The sequence below is a fragment of the Onychomys torridus genome, chromosome 18 (assembly GCF_903995425.1).
Source record: "Onychomys torridus chromosome 18, mOncTor1.1, whole genome shotgun sequence".
In the NCBI taxonomy this organism is placed as follows: Eukaryota; Metazoa; Chordata; class Mammalia; order Rodentia; family Cricetidae; genus Onychomys; species Onychomys torridus.
Genome location: NC_050460.1, coordinates 59,275,332 through 59,294,366, shown reverse-complemented (window position 1 = coordinate 59,294,366; position 19,035 = coordinate 59,275,332). Strand labels below are relative to the sequence as shown.

At 48.5% G+C, this 19,035-nt stretch overlaps 3 protein-coding genes across 3 annotated transcripts in view; all 3 read right to left on the bottom strand.

The window, feature by feature from the left end:
* Tspear (thrombospondin type laminin G domain and EAR repeats) overlaps window positions 1-19,035 on the bottom strand; it is a 101,217-nt gene that overhangs the window by 58,322 nt on the left and 23,860 nt on the right. The gene's annotated exons all lie outside the window — the stretch shown is intronic.
* Window positions 3,885-11,058, bottom strand: LOC118569783 (keratin-associated protein 10-9-like). The gene is made up of 2 exons (XM_036168009.1): window positions 10,170-11,058; window positions 3,885-4,672 (listed from the first exon to the last, which is right to left on the bottom strand). Exons 1-2 carry the CDS (start codon window positions 11,056-11,058, stop codon window positions 3,885-3,887), a joined length of 1,677 nt encoding a protein of 558 aa, XP_036023902.1.
* LOC118569782 (keratin-associated protein 10-2-like) lies at window positions 16,616-17,515 on the bottom strand. Its single transcript, XM_036168008.1, has one exon. The coding sequence runs from the start codon at window positions 17,513-17,515 to the stop codon at window positions 16,616-16,618; it is 900 nt and encodes a 299-aa protein (XP_036023901.1).

The following is a 19,035-nucleotide window of genomic DNA, read 5'->3' as shown; positions in this document are numbered from 1 at the left end:
GGAAACAACACAAATAAAAAGGGGTGCATGCCTAAGCAGAGAGGTCTAGAGGATAAAACACATACAGCTGCAAAACACTTAAAGAGAAGTTCAGCCTCCTAAGTCATCAGGGGAATGCCAATCAAACGACTCTGAGATGTCATCTTACTCCCATCACAATGGCCAAGGTCATCCAAACAAGTGACAGCTCAGGCTGGCGAGAATGTGGGGAAAGGGGAACCCTCACTTTTTTCTGGGGTGCATGAAAACATGTACAGCCACACTGGAAGTCAGTGAGGCAATTCCTCAAGAAGCCGGGAATCGATGTACCTCAAGATGCAGCTGTACCTCTCTTGGGCGTGTACCCAAAGGACTCTCCATTCTACTACAGAGACACTTGCTCATCCATGTTCATGGCTGCTCCATTCACAACAGCCAGAAAAAGAAACAGTCTAGATGACCATCACCTGATAAATGCTAATGAAAATGTGGCTCATTTACACAATGGAATGTTACTCAGCTGTTTAAAGATCAAACCACAAAATTTTCAGATTAAATGATGGAGATGGGGAAAATTATTCTTACTGAGGTGACCCAGAACCAAAATACATGGATGGTATGTATTCGCTTATATGTGAATGTTAGCTGTTAAGTCTTCCAAAGCGCCCTATTATCCACATAACCACAGGGGTCATGTATGGAGAAGAGTAATGGAGGAGAGGATTTCCCAATGAATGGGAAATAAAATATATAGTTATGGAAGGACAAGATGGGGTTAGAATGGGAGAATTAAACAGAGAAGGGAACAGAAGGGGAGTGAGAGAGAGCACATGGAAGGACATTTGTCACTGAGGATCATTTGGATGTCATTTGGAAACCAATTTTAATATATATATATATATATATATATATATATATATATATATATATATATATAAATTATGTACATATATGATATATATATGAAAGATATATCCTATCTTTATCTCTCTGTATACATATGTAAGATATATGAATAGATTTACCAACTAACAGGGGAGACAAAGCTCCAAATGGACATCTCTTGGCACCAAATTAAACCTACAGTGCTGGACTGCATTGGTTGTTGGCCAAGGGGCCCCATGGAAACCCCCAAGCAACTCAAGCTATTGCAAATGCCATTGGCTGCTCTCCACAAATGGATGGCAAGTCTCTGTTGCTGAAGACAACACCTCCAGAGCTCAGTGAACACTGAGATGTTGAGCTGGGGCTCTAGGGTCTTCACTCCTACTGAGACTTTCATGGTACTGCAAGGAACTCTGCATGCTCCCAGAGGAGGAAGGTAAACACCAAGCTAGCTAAAACCCTCACATCTACAATGGTGACCTGTGCACAAAGCACACTCGTCCAAAAGTGGCACCAAACTGCTGGGAGTAACCAACCACTATCTGCTTAGACCTAAGACCCACTCCATGAGATGAAACCCATGCCTGACACTGCTTGGCTGGCCAAGAACCTGAGACCAGGTCGGCCATGGAAACCGAGCACTGAAATGACTCCTAATGGCCTCCTGCTACACTTGTGCATCAGTGTTTTCTTCAACCATCTTCAAAGAAACTTCCTTCTTCAAAGAAGACGGGAACGAACACAGAGATTCAAACAGGACAATGTGAGAGACTGAGAGACCTTGGAGCATCACGCCCTAAATGGGATGTCCCCATAAAATTCCTTCTTCAGGGCTCAGAGAGGATGCAGAGACATTCCAAGAGCCACTGCTGATGGAGAACACTCAGAACACACACAAAGCCTTCTGGACCCCAAGATGGTGAAATTACAAACTGTGGCAGCATGCACAGTCTAAGTCAGATGAGGTTCCAATCCCTCATTCTAACTGAGAACCACTCACAAAGGAAAAATAAGTGTGATCCTCCAGACTCTCACTGGGCATACAAATCACACTTAAGGTAAACAGAAAACATACAAACCAGCAGCAGATGGTAAACAGAAAGCAAACTCAAAGGTATTTTTGGAGGTTTTTGCTTTCATAATGCTTGGTCTGGACTTTCGTGTGTGTGTGTGTGTGTGTGTGTGTGTGTGTGTGTGTGTGTGTGTGTGTGTGTATTTTAATCTCACAGGTCTTAGATATATATATTATTATGTCTATACAATATATGTACATATGTATATTATTAGGGTTTCCAGTTTTATGGCATTTCTCTGTGTGCAAAAGTGGGTGTCTCTGCACATGTTTGAGTTTCTTGTGCTCTTCTTTGACTATTTTTTTTCTGATTTGTTTTGTCTGATTCTGATTTGTTCCTGGGTATTTTTTAAAACAGTCCCCAGGAGAAGCCAATGGCCTAGAAGCAATCAGAAGACAGCCAGGACAGCAGAAGACAGGAGCCTGCTCAGTCTCCACCCTGCTCCAGACTCTTTAAAATCCAAACATTTATGGACAAGACTTATAACATTATTATATTATATTATTATAAGGCTTATTATAACATCCTAGTTCTTGTTAAGGTTTATTTTTACTTATGTGTAGGTTTCTGTGAAGCACCTGTGGGTGCCTATGGAAACCAGAAGAAGATAATGGATTCCTCACACCACGAGTTCTGAGTGGATGTGAGACACCTGACATGGGTCTTGGAAAACGAATTTGGATTCTATGAAATACAATATGTGCTGTTAACTACTGACTCCTTTCTCCAGACCTGTGTCTCTGGATTTTTAGGATCTATAGATACAAAATATACTTCAATAAGACCACTGACTGAGCAAAGCACACATAGACACAGTATCATTTGTGTATGTCTATGTGTATGTGTTCACATGTTTTCATGAACACCACTCTAACCCCCAAACATGTGTGTTCTGGGTGGTCGTCAGGAGCAAGCCCCAAACCTAACACAGCTGATCATGGCCCTGGTGCCTCAGCACCTTCATCCAGGGCCTCCATGGGTGCTCTGTCAGGGACAAGACCACGACTCAGCCAAAGAGATGAGGCACTCTGGGAAAAAGCCACCAGGGTGAGAGCTAGCAGAAATTTCTAGAAACTGAATTGGATCCAAGAGATGACCGATGTGGAAATGACCAGTCAGACTGGAAACAGAATAAATGTGGGAGCCTAAAGAACCAGAAGGGGGCTGGAGAGATGGCTCAGAGGTTAAGAGCACAGACTGCTCTTCCAGAGGTCCTGAGTTCAATCCCCAGCTCCCTCAAGGTGGCTCACAACCATCTGTAATGAGATCTGGCGACCTCTTCTGTATATATAATAAATAAATAAAACTTATAAAAAAAAAAAAAAGGACCAGATGAACATCACAAGCTCTTTGTGAATCTCGTTTCATTTTATTTCACAGGAGTAGAAGATGGCCATGGAGGGCAGCCAGGAGAGAGCGAGACCTCAGTGGAGGAGGGAAGTCACAGAGAAGGAGACCTCCATGTCAGCTCAGCTCTGAGGCCCAGGATAGGGGAACATGAGCCTGAGACTGCTGTCTCTAACTATGTCAGGTGTCCAGTAGCCACCAATTCTCTCCCTGGAGCCTGTTGGGTAATGGCTACTTCAAAGAGCCAGGCAAACAGACACAGGACAGCCAGTCAGTGGAAGGCTAACACTGGATGTAGCTTTGGACCAGGGTGCCAGAGAGACTGAACTATACCACACACAGCCTGTCTCCATGGGTGGCCAGATTTTCCTGGGAGGCCTTAGAAAGTTTGCAGGATTCACAGGTCATCATCTGGTCATGGGAGAGTAGCCACCATAGGGCAGATGAAAAGTGTGGGAATGAGCAACAGAGAAGACACTGGCAGCTGAGGAGGGAGAGGTGGGTATGAGGCTGAGCCCAGTTTGGGGAGAAGGACCACTGGGATCACAACTCTGAGTATCAGCCCTGCACCTGGGGGACTCTGAGCATGGGACAGGCCCATCAGCAGCTGGACTTCTGGCCTGAGGAGAGGCCACAGCAGGCCTGGCGGGAGCAGGCAGGGCGGCAGAGCAGGGACATGCTGGAGCAGGGCTTGCAGCAGACAGGCTTGCAGCAGACAGGCACACAGCAGGAGGATTGACAGCATGAGGGCGGGCAGCTAGACTGCTGGCGGCATGAGGATCCAGAGCAGATGGGTGTGCAGCAGACAGGCTTGCAGCAGACAGGCACACAGCAGGATGACTGACAGCATGAGGGCTGGCAGCTAGACTGCTGGCGGCATGAGGATCCAGAGCAGATGGGTGTGCAGCAGACAGGCTTGCAGCAAAGGGTCATAGAGCAGGATGGCTGGCAGGGGGAGCAGGTGCAGCAAGCTGGCTGGCAGCTAGACTGTTGGCAGCATGAGGGTGTGCAGCAGCTGCTGCAAGCAGATTGGCAGCAGGGGCTGGGCACACAGCTCACTGGGGTGCAGATGAGGGTCAGGCAGGGGGATGGGGCACAGCAGCTTGGGGCACAGGAGCTGGATTGGCAGCAGCTGGGCACACAGCAGCTGGACATGCAGCAGCTGGGCACACAGCAGCTGGGCTGGCAACAGCTGGGCTGGCAGCAGCTGGGGGCACAGCAGGTAGGCTCACAGCAGCTCTCTGGGCAGTCGTCCACCTGCCAGGAGGAGTTGGTGCATGCGTCAGAGCAGACAGACATGGTGGAGGTGGCCATGGCGGGGTTGGATGGTGGAGGGTGAGTTTGTGAGAGTGTGTATGTGTGTGAGTGTGTGTGTGAGTGTGAGGTGTCTGGTGGCAGCATTTATACCCCTGGGCAGCTTGTGTTGTGCCTCAGCTCCTGGCTTCCTTTTCCTTGTCTGTGTTTGAGGTCAGCCTGTTGTCTCACTAGTGAGCAACTGTCAACAAAACTGCTGTCTGCTGAGACTGCCCCTGGAGGAAACCCCACAGAGATGACCAGATCTCATGGGAGGTGGGGATGGCAAAAGCCAGGTGACATTTTGGAAGGGGCGGCCACTGTCCTATCTCTGGGGACTTAGTTCTTGAAGCAGCTTCTGAGGCTGGGCAGATATATAGGGAGGACAGCCCTAGGGAGGGATAAGAAGATGGCGGCATGTGCTCCTCAACTATTCTGTAGGACTTGATGTCTAGGGGTGTCCCTTCTGTCGGTAAGGACTCCAGGATCCCTGGTGCCTTGGCAGGCCTGATGGAGTCAAAGCAAGCAAGAGGGTGAAGGCCTCTGCCACAGTTCAAGTTGAAGTTGAACTTCTCTGGAGCCCCTGACAGTGCCCATGACATTCATAGGCCTTTGTGTCCCCTGAGCTCTGGCTCTTTCTCCTGTACCCACGTCCTCAGAGCTCCTGATGCCCCAGGGACACAGCCAGCTCAGTCCCTCAACACATCTCTACCGGGGGACTTGGATATACTCTGAAGACAATGAATTTACTGGAGTCTGTCCCATGCATGTACTCATGCTCAGCCCTGCTCCAAGCCTTGGGGACACCCTGGGTTCTGGTCACTTATCATTTCATGGTCTCTGTACCCTGCCTCTTTTCTGGGTATCAAGGGCACATCCTAGGGATACTGTGAACTTCAGAGTCTCCCAATAGTTATTTCCTCTATCACCAGACACTGTCTGGTGTGGGTGAGTGGGCAGTAGGGCTTGGAATATTTCTGGCTCTAATGGTGGAGAGAGATGGTTGTGTTAGGGTCCTCCATATAATCAGATGGAAAAGGTTAATTTCAACTAAAGCCTGTACCTTGCCAGATTTATTGAAAGACAATAATCTGCACTCTCAGCAAGCTCAGCGGGGAGACATTCCCTTGGTAGATCTCCAGCCTGAGTTGTTACAATGAGAAAGCTGTGTCCAACCCAGAGAAAGATTTTTTGTTTGTTTTTATCAAGACAGGGTTTCTCTGTAGTTTTGATGCCTGTCCTGGATCTTGCTCTGTAGACAAGGCTGGCCCCAACTCACAGAGATCCACCTGTCTCTGCCTCCCAAGTGCTGGGTTTAAAGGCGTTTGCCACCACCCCCGGCCTAGCGGAAAATTTTGAAGACTTCTGTGGAAACCCTGTGGGCAATTAGAAGCTGTGGCAGATTCCTGTCGAACAGAAGCCATGAGTCAGAACTACAGATGCAGCAAAATCAGAATCTAAGGTAAATAGAGACATCTCAATTAATAATATAAGGGAACTGCTGTCAGCAGGACTGTCATTTGGACAAAGTGGCAGCACACAGAATGGAAGAGACTTTTACCAGCTGCAAGTCACTTACAGGACCAGTGTCTAAAATACAGAATGAACGTTGAAAATAGGCATCAAGGAAACAACACAAATAAAATGGGGTGCATGCCTAAGCAGAGAGTTCTAGAGGATAAAACACATACAGCTGCAAAACACTTAAAGAAAAGTTCAGCCTCCTTAGTCATCAGGGGAATGCCAATCAAACGACTCTGAGATGTCATCTTACTCCCGTCAGAATGGCCAAGGTCATCCAAACAAGTGACAGCTCAGGCTGGCGAGAATGTGGGCAAAGGGGAACCCTCACTTTTTGCTGGGGTGCATGAAAACATGTACAGCCACTCTGGAAGTCAGTGAGGCAGTTCCTCAAGAAGCCGGGAATCAATGTACCTCAAGATGCAGCTGTACCTCTCTTGGGCGTGTACCCAAAGGACTCTCCATTCTACTACAGAGACACTTGCTCATCCATGTTCATGGCTGCTCCATTCACAACAGCCAGAAAAAGAAAGTCTAGATGTTCATCACCTGATAAACGCTAATGAAAATGTGGCTCATTTACACAATGGAATGTTACTCAGCTGTTTAAAGATCAAACCACAAAATTTGCAGGTTAACTGGTAGAGATGGTGGAGGAGGCAGTTGTGGGGAGGGGTTGGGGTGTGAATTATCCTGACTGAGGTGGCTCAGAACCAAAATACACGTATGGTATGTATTTGCTTTTTTGTGTATGTTTGCTGTTAAGTCTTCCAAAGCGCCCTATGATCCCTATAACCACAGGGGTCATGTATGGAGAAGAGTATTGGAGGAGAGGATTTCCCAATGAAGGGGAAATAGAATATATAGTTATGGAAGGACAAGATGGGGTTAGAATGGGAGAATTAAACAGAGAAGGGAACAGAAGGGGAGTGAGAGAGAGAGCACATGGAAGGACACTTGACCCTGAGGATCATTTGGAGGTCTTTTGGAAACCAATTTCAGTAGAGGCTTCTTTAAAGATATATATAGATATAGATATAGATATAGATAGATAGATATAGATATAAATTATGTACATATAACATATATATATATGAAGGATATATCCTTATCCTTATCCTTATCTCTCTGTATATATATGTAAGAAGTATGAATAGGTTCACAAAATAACAGGGAGACAAAGGTCCAAATAGATATCTCTTGGCACCAAATTAAACCTCCAGTGCTAGACTGCATTACATCAAATTGGGGTGTTGGCCAAGGGGCCCCATGGAAACCCCCAAGCAACTCAAGCTATTGCAAATGCCATTGGCTGCTCTCCACAAATGGATGGCAAGTCTCTGTTGCTGAAGACAACACCTCCAGAGCTCAGTGAACACTGAGAAGTTGAGGTGGTGCTCTAGGGTCTTCACTCCTACTGAGACTTTCATGGTACTGCAAGGAACTCTGCATGCTCCCAGAGGAGGAAGGTAAACACCAAGCTAGCTAAAACCCTCACATCTACAATGGTGACCTGTGCACAAAGCACACTCATCCAAAAGTGGCACCAAACTGCTGGGAGTAACCAACACTATCTGCTTAGACCTAAGACCCACTCCATGAGATGAAACCCATGCCTGACACTGCTTGGCTGGCCAAGAACCTGAGACCAGGTCGGCCATGGAAACCGAGCACTGAAATGACTCCTAATGGCCTCCTGCTATAGTTGTGCATCAGTGTCTTCCTCAGCCATCTTCAAAGAAACTTCCTTCTTCAAAGAAGACGGGAACGAACACAGAGATTCAAACAGGACAATGTGAGAGACTGAGAGACCTTGGAGCATCAGGCCCTAAATGGGATGTCCCCATAAAATTCCTTCTTCAGGGCTCAGAGAGGATGCAGAGACATTCCTAGAGCCACTGCTGATGGAGAACACTCAGAACACAAAGCCTTCTGGACCCCAAGATGGTGAAATTACAAACTGTGGCAGCATGCACGGTCTAAGTCAGATGAGGTTCCCAGGACTGAAAGGAGAGGTGGGTACAAACCCCATCCCTCATTCCAACTGAGAACCACTCACAAAGGAAAAATAAGTGTGGTCCTCCAGACTCTCACTAGGCATACAAACCACACTTAAGGAAAACAGAAACCATACAAACCAGCAGCAGATGGTAAACAGAAAGCAAACTCAAAGGTATTTTTGGATGTTCTTGCTTTCATAATGCTTTGTCTGGACTTTCATGAGTGTGTGTGTGTGTGTGTGTGTGTGTGTGTGTGTGTGTGTGTGTGTGTTTTAATCTCACAGGTCTTAGATATATATATTATTATGTCTATACAATATATGTACATATGTATGTTATTAGGGTTTCCAGTTTTTTGGCATTTCTCTGGGTGCAAAAGTGGGTGTCTCTGCACATGTATGAGTTTCTTGTGGTCTTCTTTGACTATTGTTTTCTGATTTGTTTTGTCTGATTCTGATTTGTTCCTGGGTATTTTTTTAAACCATCCACAGGAGAAGCCAATGGCCTAGAAGCAATCAGAAGACAGCCAGGACAGCAGAAGACAGGAGCCTGCTCAGTCTCCACCCTGCTCCAGACTCTTTAAAAGCCAAACATTTATGGACAAGGCTTATAACATTATTATATTATATTATTATAAGGCTTATTATAACATCCTTGTTCTTGTTAAGGTTTATTTTTACTTATGTGTAGGTTTCTGTGAAGCACCTTTGGGTGCCTATGGAAACCAGAAGAAGATAATGCATTCCTCACACCACGAGTTCTGAGTGGATGTGAGACACCTGACATGGGTCTTGGAAAACGAATTTGGATTCTATGAAATACAATATGTGCTGTTAACTACTGACTCCTTTCTCCAGACCTGTGTCTCTGGATTTTTAGGATCTATAGATACAGAATATACTTCCATAAGACCACTGACTGAGCAAAGGACACATAGACACCGTATCATTTGTGTATGTTTGTGTGTATGTGTTCACATGTTTTCATGAACACCACTCTAACCCCCAAGCACGTGTGTTCTGGGTGGTCGTCAGGAGCAAGCCCCAAACCTAACACAGCTGATCATGGCCCTGGTGCCTCGGCATCGTCATCCAGGGCCTCCATGGGTGCTCTGTCGGGACAAGACCATGACTCAGCCAAAGAGATGAGGCACTCTGGGAAAAAGCCACCATGGTGAGAGCTAGCAGAAATTTCTAGAAACAGAATTGGATCCAAGTGATAACCGATGTGGAAATGGCCAGTCAGACTGGAAACAGAATAAATGTGGGAGCCTAAAGAACCAGATGGGGGCTGGAGAGATGGCTCAGAGGTTAAGAGCACAGACTGCTCTTCCAGAGGTCCTGAGTTCAATTCCCAGCAACTGCAAGGTGGCTCACAACCATCTGTAATGAGATCTGGCGCCCTCTTCTGTATATATAATAAATAAATAAAACTTAAAAAAAAAAGATGAACATCACAAGCTCTTTGTGAATCTCGCTTCATTTTATTTCACAGGAGTAGAAGATGGCCATGGAGGGCAGCCAGGAGGGAGAGAGACTTCAGTGGAGGAGCGGGGTCACAGAGAAGGAGACCTCCATGTCAGCTCAGCTCCGAGGCCCAGGACAGGAGAACATGAGCCTGAGACTGCTGTCTCTAACTAGGTCAGGTGTCCAGTAGCCACAAATTCTCTCCCTGGAGCCTGCTGGGTAATGGCTACTTCAAAGAGCCAGGCAAACAGACACAGGACAGCCAGACAGTCAGTGGAAGGCCAACATTGGATGTAGCTTTGGACCAGGGTGCCAGAGAGACCTAACTATACAACACACAGCCTTACCCATGGGTGGCTAGATTTTCCTGGGAGGCCTTAGAAAGTTTGCAGGATTCACAGGTCATCATCTGGTCATAGGAGAGTAGCCACCATAGGGCAGATGAAAAGTGTGGGAATAAGCAATAGAGAAGACACTGGCAGCTGAGGAGGGAGAGGTGGGTATGAGGCTGAGCCCAGTTTGGAGAGAAGGACCACTGGGATCACAACTCTGAGTATCAGCCCTGCACCTGGGGGACTCTGAGCATGGGACAGGTCAGCAGCAGCTGGACTTCTGGCCCGAGCAGAGACCACAGCAGGCCTGGCGGGAGCAGGCAGGGCGGCAGAGCAGGGACATGCTGGAGCAGGCCTTGCAGCAGCTGGGCTGGCAAGAAGAGGCACAGCAGGAGGAGGTGGGCAGACAGCAGGCAGGTCTGCACACAGGGCGGCAGAGCAGGGACATGCTGGAGCAGGGCTTGCAGCAGACAGGCTTGCAGCAGACAGGCACACAGCAGGAGGATTGACAGCATGAGGGCTGGCAGCTAGACTGCTGGCAGCATGGGGATCCAGAACAGATGGGTGTGCAGCAGACAGGCTTGCAACAGACAGGCACACAGCAGGAGGATTGACAGCATGAGGGCTGGCAGCTAGACTGCTGGCAGCATGGGGAGGATCCAGAACAGATGGGTGTGCAGCAGACAGGCTTGCAGCAAAGGGTCATAGAGCAGGATGGCTGGCAGGGGGAGCAGGTGCAGCAAGCTGGTTGGCAGCTAGAGTGTTGGCAGCATGAGGGTGTGCAGCAGCTGCTGCAAGCAGATTGGCAGCAGGGGCTGGGCACACAGCTCACTGGGGTGCAGATAAGGGTCAGGCAGGAGGATGGAGCACAGCAGCTTGGGGCACAGGAGCTGGACTGGCAGCAGCTGGGCACACAGCAGCTCGGCTGGCAGCAGCTGGGGGCACAGCAGCTGGGCTGGCAGCAGCTGGGGGCACAGCAGCTGGGCTGGCAGCAGCTGGGGGCACAGCAGCTGGGCTCGCAGCAGCTGGGCTGGCAGCAGCTGGGCTGGCAGCAGCTGGGGGCACAGCAGCTAGGCTCACAGCAGCTCTCTGGGCAGTCGTCCACCTGCCAGGAGGAGTTGGTGCATGCGTCAGAGCAGACAGACATGGTGGAGGTGGCCATGGCGGGGTTGGATGGTGGAGGGTGAGTTTGTGAGAGTGTGTATGTGTGTGAGTGTGTGTGTGTGTGTGAGGTGTCTGGTGGCAGCATTTATACCCCTGGGCAGCTTGTGTTGTGCCTCAGCTCCTGGCTTCCTTTTCCTTGTCTGTGTTTGAGGTCAGCCTGTTGTCTCACTAGTGAGGGACCATCAACAAATATGTCTGTTGAGACTGCCCCTGGGGAAAACCCACAGAGATGACCAAATCTCATGGGAGGTGGGGATGGCAATAGCCAGGTGTCATTCTGGAGGGGGCGGCCACTGTCCTATCTCTGGAGTCTTAGTTCTTGAAGCAGCTTCTGAAGCTGGGCAGAGATGGAGGGAGGACAGCCCTGGGGTGAGATAAGAAGATGGTGAAATGTGCTCCTAAACTGTTCTGTAGGACTTGATGTCTAGGGGTGTCCCTTCTGTCGGTGAGGACTCCAGGATCCCTTGGTGCCTTGGCAGGCCTGATGGAGTCAAAGCGAGCAAGAGGGTGAAGGCCTCTGGAACAGTTCAAGTTGAAGTTGAACTTCTCTGCAGCCCCTGACAGTGCCCATGACATTCATAGGGCTTTGTGTCCCCTGAGCTCTGGCACTTTCTCCTGTACCCACGTCCTCAGAGCTCCTGTTGCCACAGGGACACAGCCAGCTCAGTCCCTCAATACAACCCTGTTGGGGGACTCAGACACACTCTGAGGACAATGTATTTACTGGAGCCTGTCCCATGCACATACTCATGCTCAACACTGCTCCAAGCCTTGGGGACACCCTGAGTTCTGGTCACTTATCATTTCATGGTCCCTGTACTCTACCTCTTTTCTAAGGGTCAAGGGAACATCCTTGGGGATACTCCGAGCTTCAGGGTCTCCAAATAGATTCTCCCTCTATCACCAGACACTGTCTGGGATGGGTGAGTGGGCAGCAGGGCTTGGAATACCTGTGGCTCTAATGGTGGAGAGAGATGGTGTGTTAGGCCCTCCATACAATCAGATGGAGAAGTTTATTTCAACCAAAGCCTGTAACTTGCCATATTTATTGAAAGACCCTGAGCTCTCGGAGAGCTCAGCTGAGGAGACAGTCCCTTGGTAGATCTCCAGCCTGAGCTGTACAATGAGAAGGCTGTGTCCAACCCAGAGAAAGATTTTTTGTTTGTTTCTTTCAAGAAAGGGTTTCTCTGTAATTTTGTGCCTGTCCTGGATCTTGCTCTGTGGACCAGGCTGGCCCGAACTCATAGAGATCCACCTGCCTCTGCCTTCCAAGTGCTGGGATTAAAGGTGTGTGCCACTACCCCAGGCCTCAGCAGAACATTTTGTAGACTTCTGTGGAAACCCTGTGGGCAGCAATGAGAAGCTGTGGCAGACTCCTGGAGACCAGAAGTCATGGATCAGAAATACAGACACAGCAAAATCAGAATCTAAGGTAAATAGAGACATCTCAATTAATCAAATAAGGGACACTGCTGTCAGCAGGACTGTCATTTGGACAAAGTGACAGCACACAGAATGGAAGAGACTTTTACCAGCTGCACGTCTGTTACAGGGTCAGTGTCTAAAATACAGAATGAACGTTTAAAAATAGGCATCAAGGAAACAACACAATTAAAATGGGGTGCATGCCTAAGCAGAGAGGTCTAGAGGATAAAACACATACAGCTGCAAAACACTTAAAGAAAAGTTCAGCCTCCTTAGTCATCAGGGGAATGCCAATCAAACTACTCTGAGATGTCATCTTCCTCCCGTCAGAATGGCCAAGGTCATCCAAACAAGTGACAGCTCAAGCTGGTGAGAATGTGGGGAAAGGGGAACCCTCACTTATTGCTGGGGTGCATGAAAACATGTACAGCCACACTGGAAGTCAGTGAGGCAGTTCCTCAAGAAGCCGGGAATCAATCTACCTCAAGATGCAGCTGTACCTCTCTTGGGCGTGTACCCAAAGGACTCTCCATTCTACTACAGAGACACTTGCTCATCCATGCTCATTGGCTGCTCCATTCACAACAGCCAGAAAAGGAAAGTCTAGATGTTCATCACCTGATAAATGCTAATGAAAATGTGGCTCATTTACACAATGGAATGTTACTCAGCTGTTTAAAGATCAAACCACAAAATTTGCAGGTTAACTGGTAGAGATGGCAGAGGGGGCGGTTGTGGGGAGGGGTTGGGGTGTGAATTATCCTGACTGAGGTGGCTCAGAACCAAAATACATGTATGGTATGTATTTGCTTTTTTGTGTATGTTTGCTGTTAAGTCTTCCAAAGCACCCTATATCCCTATAACCACAGGGGTCATGTATGGAGAAGAGTATTGGAGGAGAGGATTTCCCAATGAAGGGGAAATAGAATATATAGTTATGGAAGGACAAGATGGGGTTAGAATGGGAGAATTAAACAGAGAAGGGAACAGAAGGGGAGTGAGAGAGAGAGCACATGGAAGGACACTTGACCCTGAGGATCATTTGGAGGTCTTTTGGAAACCAATTTCAGTAGAGGCTTCTTTAAAGATATATATAATATAGATATATATATAATAGATAGATATAAGATATAAATTATGTACATATAACAGTATATATATGAAGGATATATCCTTATCCTTATCCTTATCTCTCTGTATATATATGTAAGAAGTATGAATAGGTTCACAAAATAACAGGGAGACAAAGGTCCAAATAGATATCTCTTGGCACCAAATTAAACCTCCAGTGCTAGGACTGCATTACATCAAATTGGGTTGTTGGCCAAGGGGCCCCATGGAAACCCCCAAGCAACTCAAGCTATTGCAAATGCCATTGGCTGCTCTCCACAAATGGATGGCAAGTCTCTGTTGCTGAAGACAACACCTCCAGAGCTCAGTGAACACTGAGAAGTTGAGGTGGTGCTCTAGGGTCTTCACTCCTACTGAGACTTTCATGGTACTGCAAGGAACTCTGCATGCTCCCAGAGGAGGAAGGTAAACACCAAGCTAGCTAAAACCCTCACATCTACAATGGTGACCTGTGCACAAAGCACACTCATCCAAAAGTGGCACCAAACTGCTGGGAGTAACCAACACTATCTGCTTAGACCTAAGACCCACTCCATGAGATGAAACCCATGCCTGACACTGCTTGGCTGGCCAAGAACCTGAGACCAGGTCGGCCATGGAAACCGAGCACTGAAATGACTCCTAATGGCCTCCTGCTATAGTTGTGCATCAGTGTCTTCCTCAGCCATCTTCAAAGAAACTTCCTTCTTCAAAGAAGACGGGAACGAACACAGAGATTCAAACAGGACAATGTGAGAGACTGAGAGACCTTGGAGCATCAGGCCCTAAATGGGATGTCCCCATAAATTCCTTCTTCAGGGCTCAGAGAGGATGCAGAGACATTCCTAGAGCCACTGCTGATGGAGAACACTCAGAACACAAAGCCTTCTGGACCCCAAGATGGTGAAATTACAAACTGTGGCAGCATGCACGGTCTAAGTCAGATGAGGTTCCCAGGACTGAAAGGAGAGGTGGGTACAAACCCCATCCCTCATTCCAACTGAGAACCACTCACAAAGGAAAAATAAGTGTGGTCCTCCAGACTCTCACTAGGCATACAAACCACACTTAAGGAAAACAGAAACCATACAAACCAGCAGCAGATGGTAAACAGAAAGCAAACTCAAAGGTATTTTTGGATGTTCTTGCTTTCATAATGCTTTGTCTGGACTTTCATGAGTGTGTGTGTGTGTGTGTGTGTGTGTGTGTGTGTGTGTGTGTGTGTGTGTGTTTTAATCTCACAGGTCTTAGATATATATATTATTATGTCTATACAATATATGTACATATGTATGTTATTAGGGTTTCCAGTTTTTTGGCATTTCTCTGGGTGCAAAAGTGGGTGTCTCTGCACATGTATGAGTTTCTTGTGGTCTTCTTTGACTATTGTTTTCTGATTTGTTTTGTCTGATTCTGATTTGTTCCTGGGTATTTTTTTAAACCATCCACAGGAGAAGCCAATGGCCTAGAAGCAATCAGAAGACAGCCAGGACAGCAGAAGACAGGAGCCTGCTCAGTCTCCACCCTGCTCCAGACTCTTTAAAAGCCAAACATTTATGGACAAGGCTTATAACATTATTATATTATATTATTATAAGGCTTATTATAACATCCTTGTTCTTGTTAAGGTTTATTTTTACTTATGTGTAGGTTTCTGTGAAGCACCTTTGGGTGCCTATGGAAACCAGAAGAAGATAATGCATTCCTCACACCACGAGTTCTGAGTGGATGTGAGACACCTGACATGGGTCTTGGAAAACGAATTTGGATTCTATGAAATACAATATGTGCTGTTAACTACTGACTCCTTTCTCCAGACCTGTGTCTCTGGATTTTTAGGATCTATAGATACAGAATATACTTCCATAAGACCACTGACTGAGCAAAGGACACATAGACACCGTATCATTTGTGTATGTTTGTGTGTATGTGTTCACATGTTTTCATGAACACCACTCTAACCCCCAAGCACGTGTGTTCTGGGTGGTCGTCAGGAGCAAGCCCCAAACCTAACACAGCTGATCATGGCCCTGGTGCCTCGGCATCGTCATCCAGGGCCTCCATGGGTGCTCTGTCGGGACAAGACCATGACTCAGCCAAAGAGATGAGGCACTCTGGGAAAAAGCCACCATGGTGAGAGCTAGCAGAAATTTCTAGAAACAGAATTGGATCCAAGTGATAACCGATGTGGAAATGGCCAGTCAGACTGGAAACAGAATAAATGTGGGAGCCTAAAGAACCAGATGGGGGCTGGAGAGATGGCTCAGAGGTTAAGAGCACAGACTGCTCTTCCAGAGGTCCTGAGTTCAATTCCCAGCAACTGCAAGGTGGCTCACAACCATCTGTAATGAGATCTGGCGCCCTCTTCTGTATATATAATAAATAAATAAAACTTAAAAAAAAAAGATGAACATCACAAGCTCTTTGTGAATCTCGCTTCATTTTATTTCACAGGAGTAGAAGATGGCCATGGAGGGCAGCCAGGAGGGAGAGAGACTTCAGTGGAGGAGCGGGGTCACAGAGAAGGAGACCTCCATGTCAGCTCAGCTCCGAGGCCCAGGACAGGAGAACATGAGCCTGAGACTGCTGTCTCTAACTAGGTCAGGTGTCCAGTAGCCACAAATTCTCTCCCTGGAGCCTGCTGGGTAATGGCTACTTCAAAGAGCCAGGCAAACAGACACAGGACAGCCAGACAGTCAGTGGAAGGCCAACATTGGATGTAGCTTTGGACCAGGGTGCCAGAGAGACCTAACTATACAACACACAGCCTTACCCATGGGTGGCTAGATTTTCCTGGGAGGCCTTAGAAAGTTTGCAGGATTCACAGGTCATCATCTGGTCATAGGAGAGTAGCCACCATAGGGCAGATGAAAAGTGTGGGAATAAGCAATAGAGAAGACACTGGCAGCTGAGGAGGGAGAGGTGGGTATGAGGCTGAGCCCAGTTTGGAGAGAAGGACCACTGGGATCACAACTCTGAGTATCAGCCCTGCACCTGGGGGACTCTGAGCATGGGACAGGTCAGCAGCAGCTGGACTTCTGGCCCGAGCAGAGACCACAGCAGGCCTGGCGGGAGCAGGCAGGGCGGCAGAGCAGGGACATGCTGGAGCAGGCCTTGCAGCAGCTGGGCTGGCAAGAAGAGGCACAGCAGGAGGAGGTGGGCAGACAGCAGGCAGGTCTGCACACAGGGCGGCAGAGCAGGGACATGCTGGAGCAGGGCTTGCAGCAGACAGGCTTGCAGCAGACAGGCACACAGCAGGAGGATTGACAGCATGAGGGCTGGCAGCTAGACTGCTGGCAGCATGGGGATCCAGAACAGATGGGTGTGCAGCAGACAGGCTTGCAACAGACAGGCACACAGCAGGAGGATTGACAGCATGAGGGCTGGCAGCTAGACTGCTGGCAGCATGGGGAGGATCCAGAACAGATGGGTGTGCAGCAGACAGGCTTGCAGCAAAGGGTCATAGAGCAGGATGGCTGGCAGGGGGAGCAGGTGCAGCAAGCTGGTTGGCAGCTAGAGTGTTGGCAGCATGAGGGTGTGCAGCAGCTGCTGCAAGCAGATTGGCAGCAGGGGCTGGGCACACAGCTCACTGGGGTGCAGATAAGGGTCAGGCAGGAGGATGGAGCACAGCAGCTTGGGGCACAGGAGCTGGACTGGCAGCAGCTGGGCACACAGCAGCTCGGCTGGCAGCAGCTGGGGGCACAGCAGCTGGGCTGGCAGCAGCTGGGGGCACAGCAGCTGGGCTGGCAGCAGCTGGGGGCACAGCAGCTGGGCTCGCAGCAGCTGGGCTGGCAGCAGCTGGGCTGGCAGCAGCTGGGGGCACAGCAGCTAGGCTCACAGCAGCTCTCTGGGCAGTCGTCCACCTGCCAGGAGGAGTTGGTGCATGCGTCAGAGCAGACAGACATGGTGGAGGTGGCCATGGCGGGGTTGGATGGTGGAGGGTGAGTTTGTGAGAGTGTGTATGTGTGTGAGTGTGTGTGTGTGTGTGAGGTGTCTGGTGGCAGCATTTATACCCCTGGGCAGCTTGTGTTGTGCCTCAGCTCCTGGCTTCCTTTTCCTTGTCTGTGTTTGAGGTCAGCCTGTTGTCTCACTAGTGAGGGACCATCAACAAATATGTCTGTTGAGACTGCCCCTGGGGAAAACCCACAGAGATGACCAAATCTCATGGGAGGTGGGGATGGCAATAGCCAGGTGTCATTCTGGAGGGGGCGGCCACTGTCCTATCTCTGGAGTCTTAGTTCTTGAAGCAGCTTCTGAAGCTGGGCAGAGATGGAGGGAGGACAGCCCTGGGGTGAGATAAGAAGATGGTGAAATGTGCTCCTAAACTGTTCTGTAGGACTTGATGTCTAGGGGTGTCCCTTCTGTCGGTGAGGACTCCAGGATCCCTTGGTGCCTTGGCAGGCCTGATGGAGTCAAAGCGAGCAAGAGGGTGAAGGCCTCTGGAACAGTTCAAGTTGAAGTTGAACTTCTCTGCAGCCCCTGACAGTGCCCATGACATTCATAGGGCTTTGTGTCCCCTGAGCTCTGGCACTTTCTCCTGTACCCACGTCCTCAGAGCTCCTGTTGCCACAGGGACACAGCCAGCTCAGTCCCTCAATACAACCCTGTTGGGGGACTCAGACACACTCTGAGGACAATGTATTTACTGGAGCCTGTCCCATGCACATACTCATGCTCAACACTGCTCCAAGCCTTGGGGACACCCTGAGTTCTGGTCACTTATCATTTCATGGTCCCTGTACTCTACCTCTTTTCTAAGGGTCAAGGGAACATCCTTGGGGATACTCCGAGCTTCAGGGTCTCCAAATAGATTCTCCCTCTATCACCAGACACTGTCTGGGATGGGTGAGTGGGCAGCAGGGCTTGGAATACCTGTGGCTCTAATGGTGGAGAGAGATGGTGTGTTAGGGCCCTCCATACAATCAGATGGAGAAGTTTAATTTCAACCAAAGCCTGTAACTTGCCATATTTATTGAAAGACCTGAGCTCTCGGAGAGCTCAGCTGAGGAGACAGTCCCTTGGTAGATCTCCAGCCTGAGCTGTACAATGAGAAGGCTGTGTCCAACCCAGAGAAAGATTTTTTTGTTTGTTTCTTTCAAGAAAGGGTTTCTCTGTAATTTTTGTGCCTGTCCTGGATCTTGCTCTGTGGACCAGGCTGGCCCGAACTCATAGAGATCCACCTGCCTCTGCCTTCCAAGTGCTGGGATTAAAGGTGTGTGCCACTACCCCAGGCCTCAGCAGAACATTTTGTAGACTTCTGTGGAAACCCTGTGGGCAGCAATGAGAAGCTGTGGCAGACTCCTGGAGACCAGAAGTCATGGATCAGAAATACAGACACAGCAAAATCAGAATCTAAGGTAAATAGAGACATCTCAATTAATCAAATAAGGGACACTGCTGTCAGCAGGACTGTCATTTGGACAAAGTGACAGCACACAGA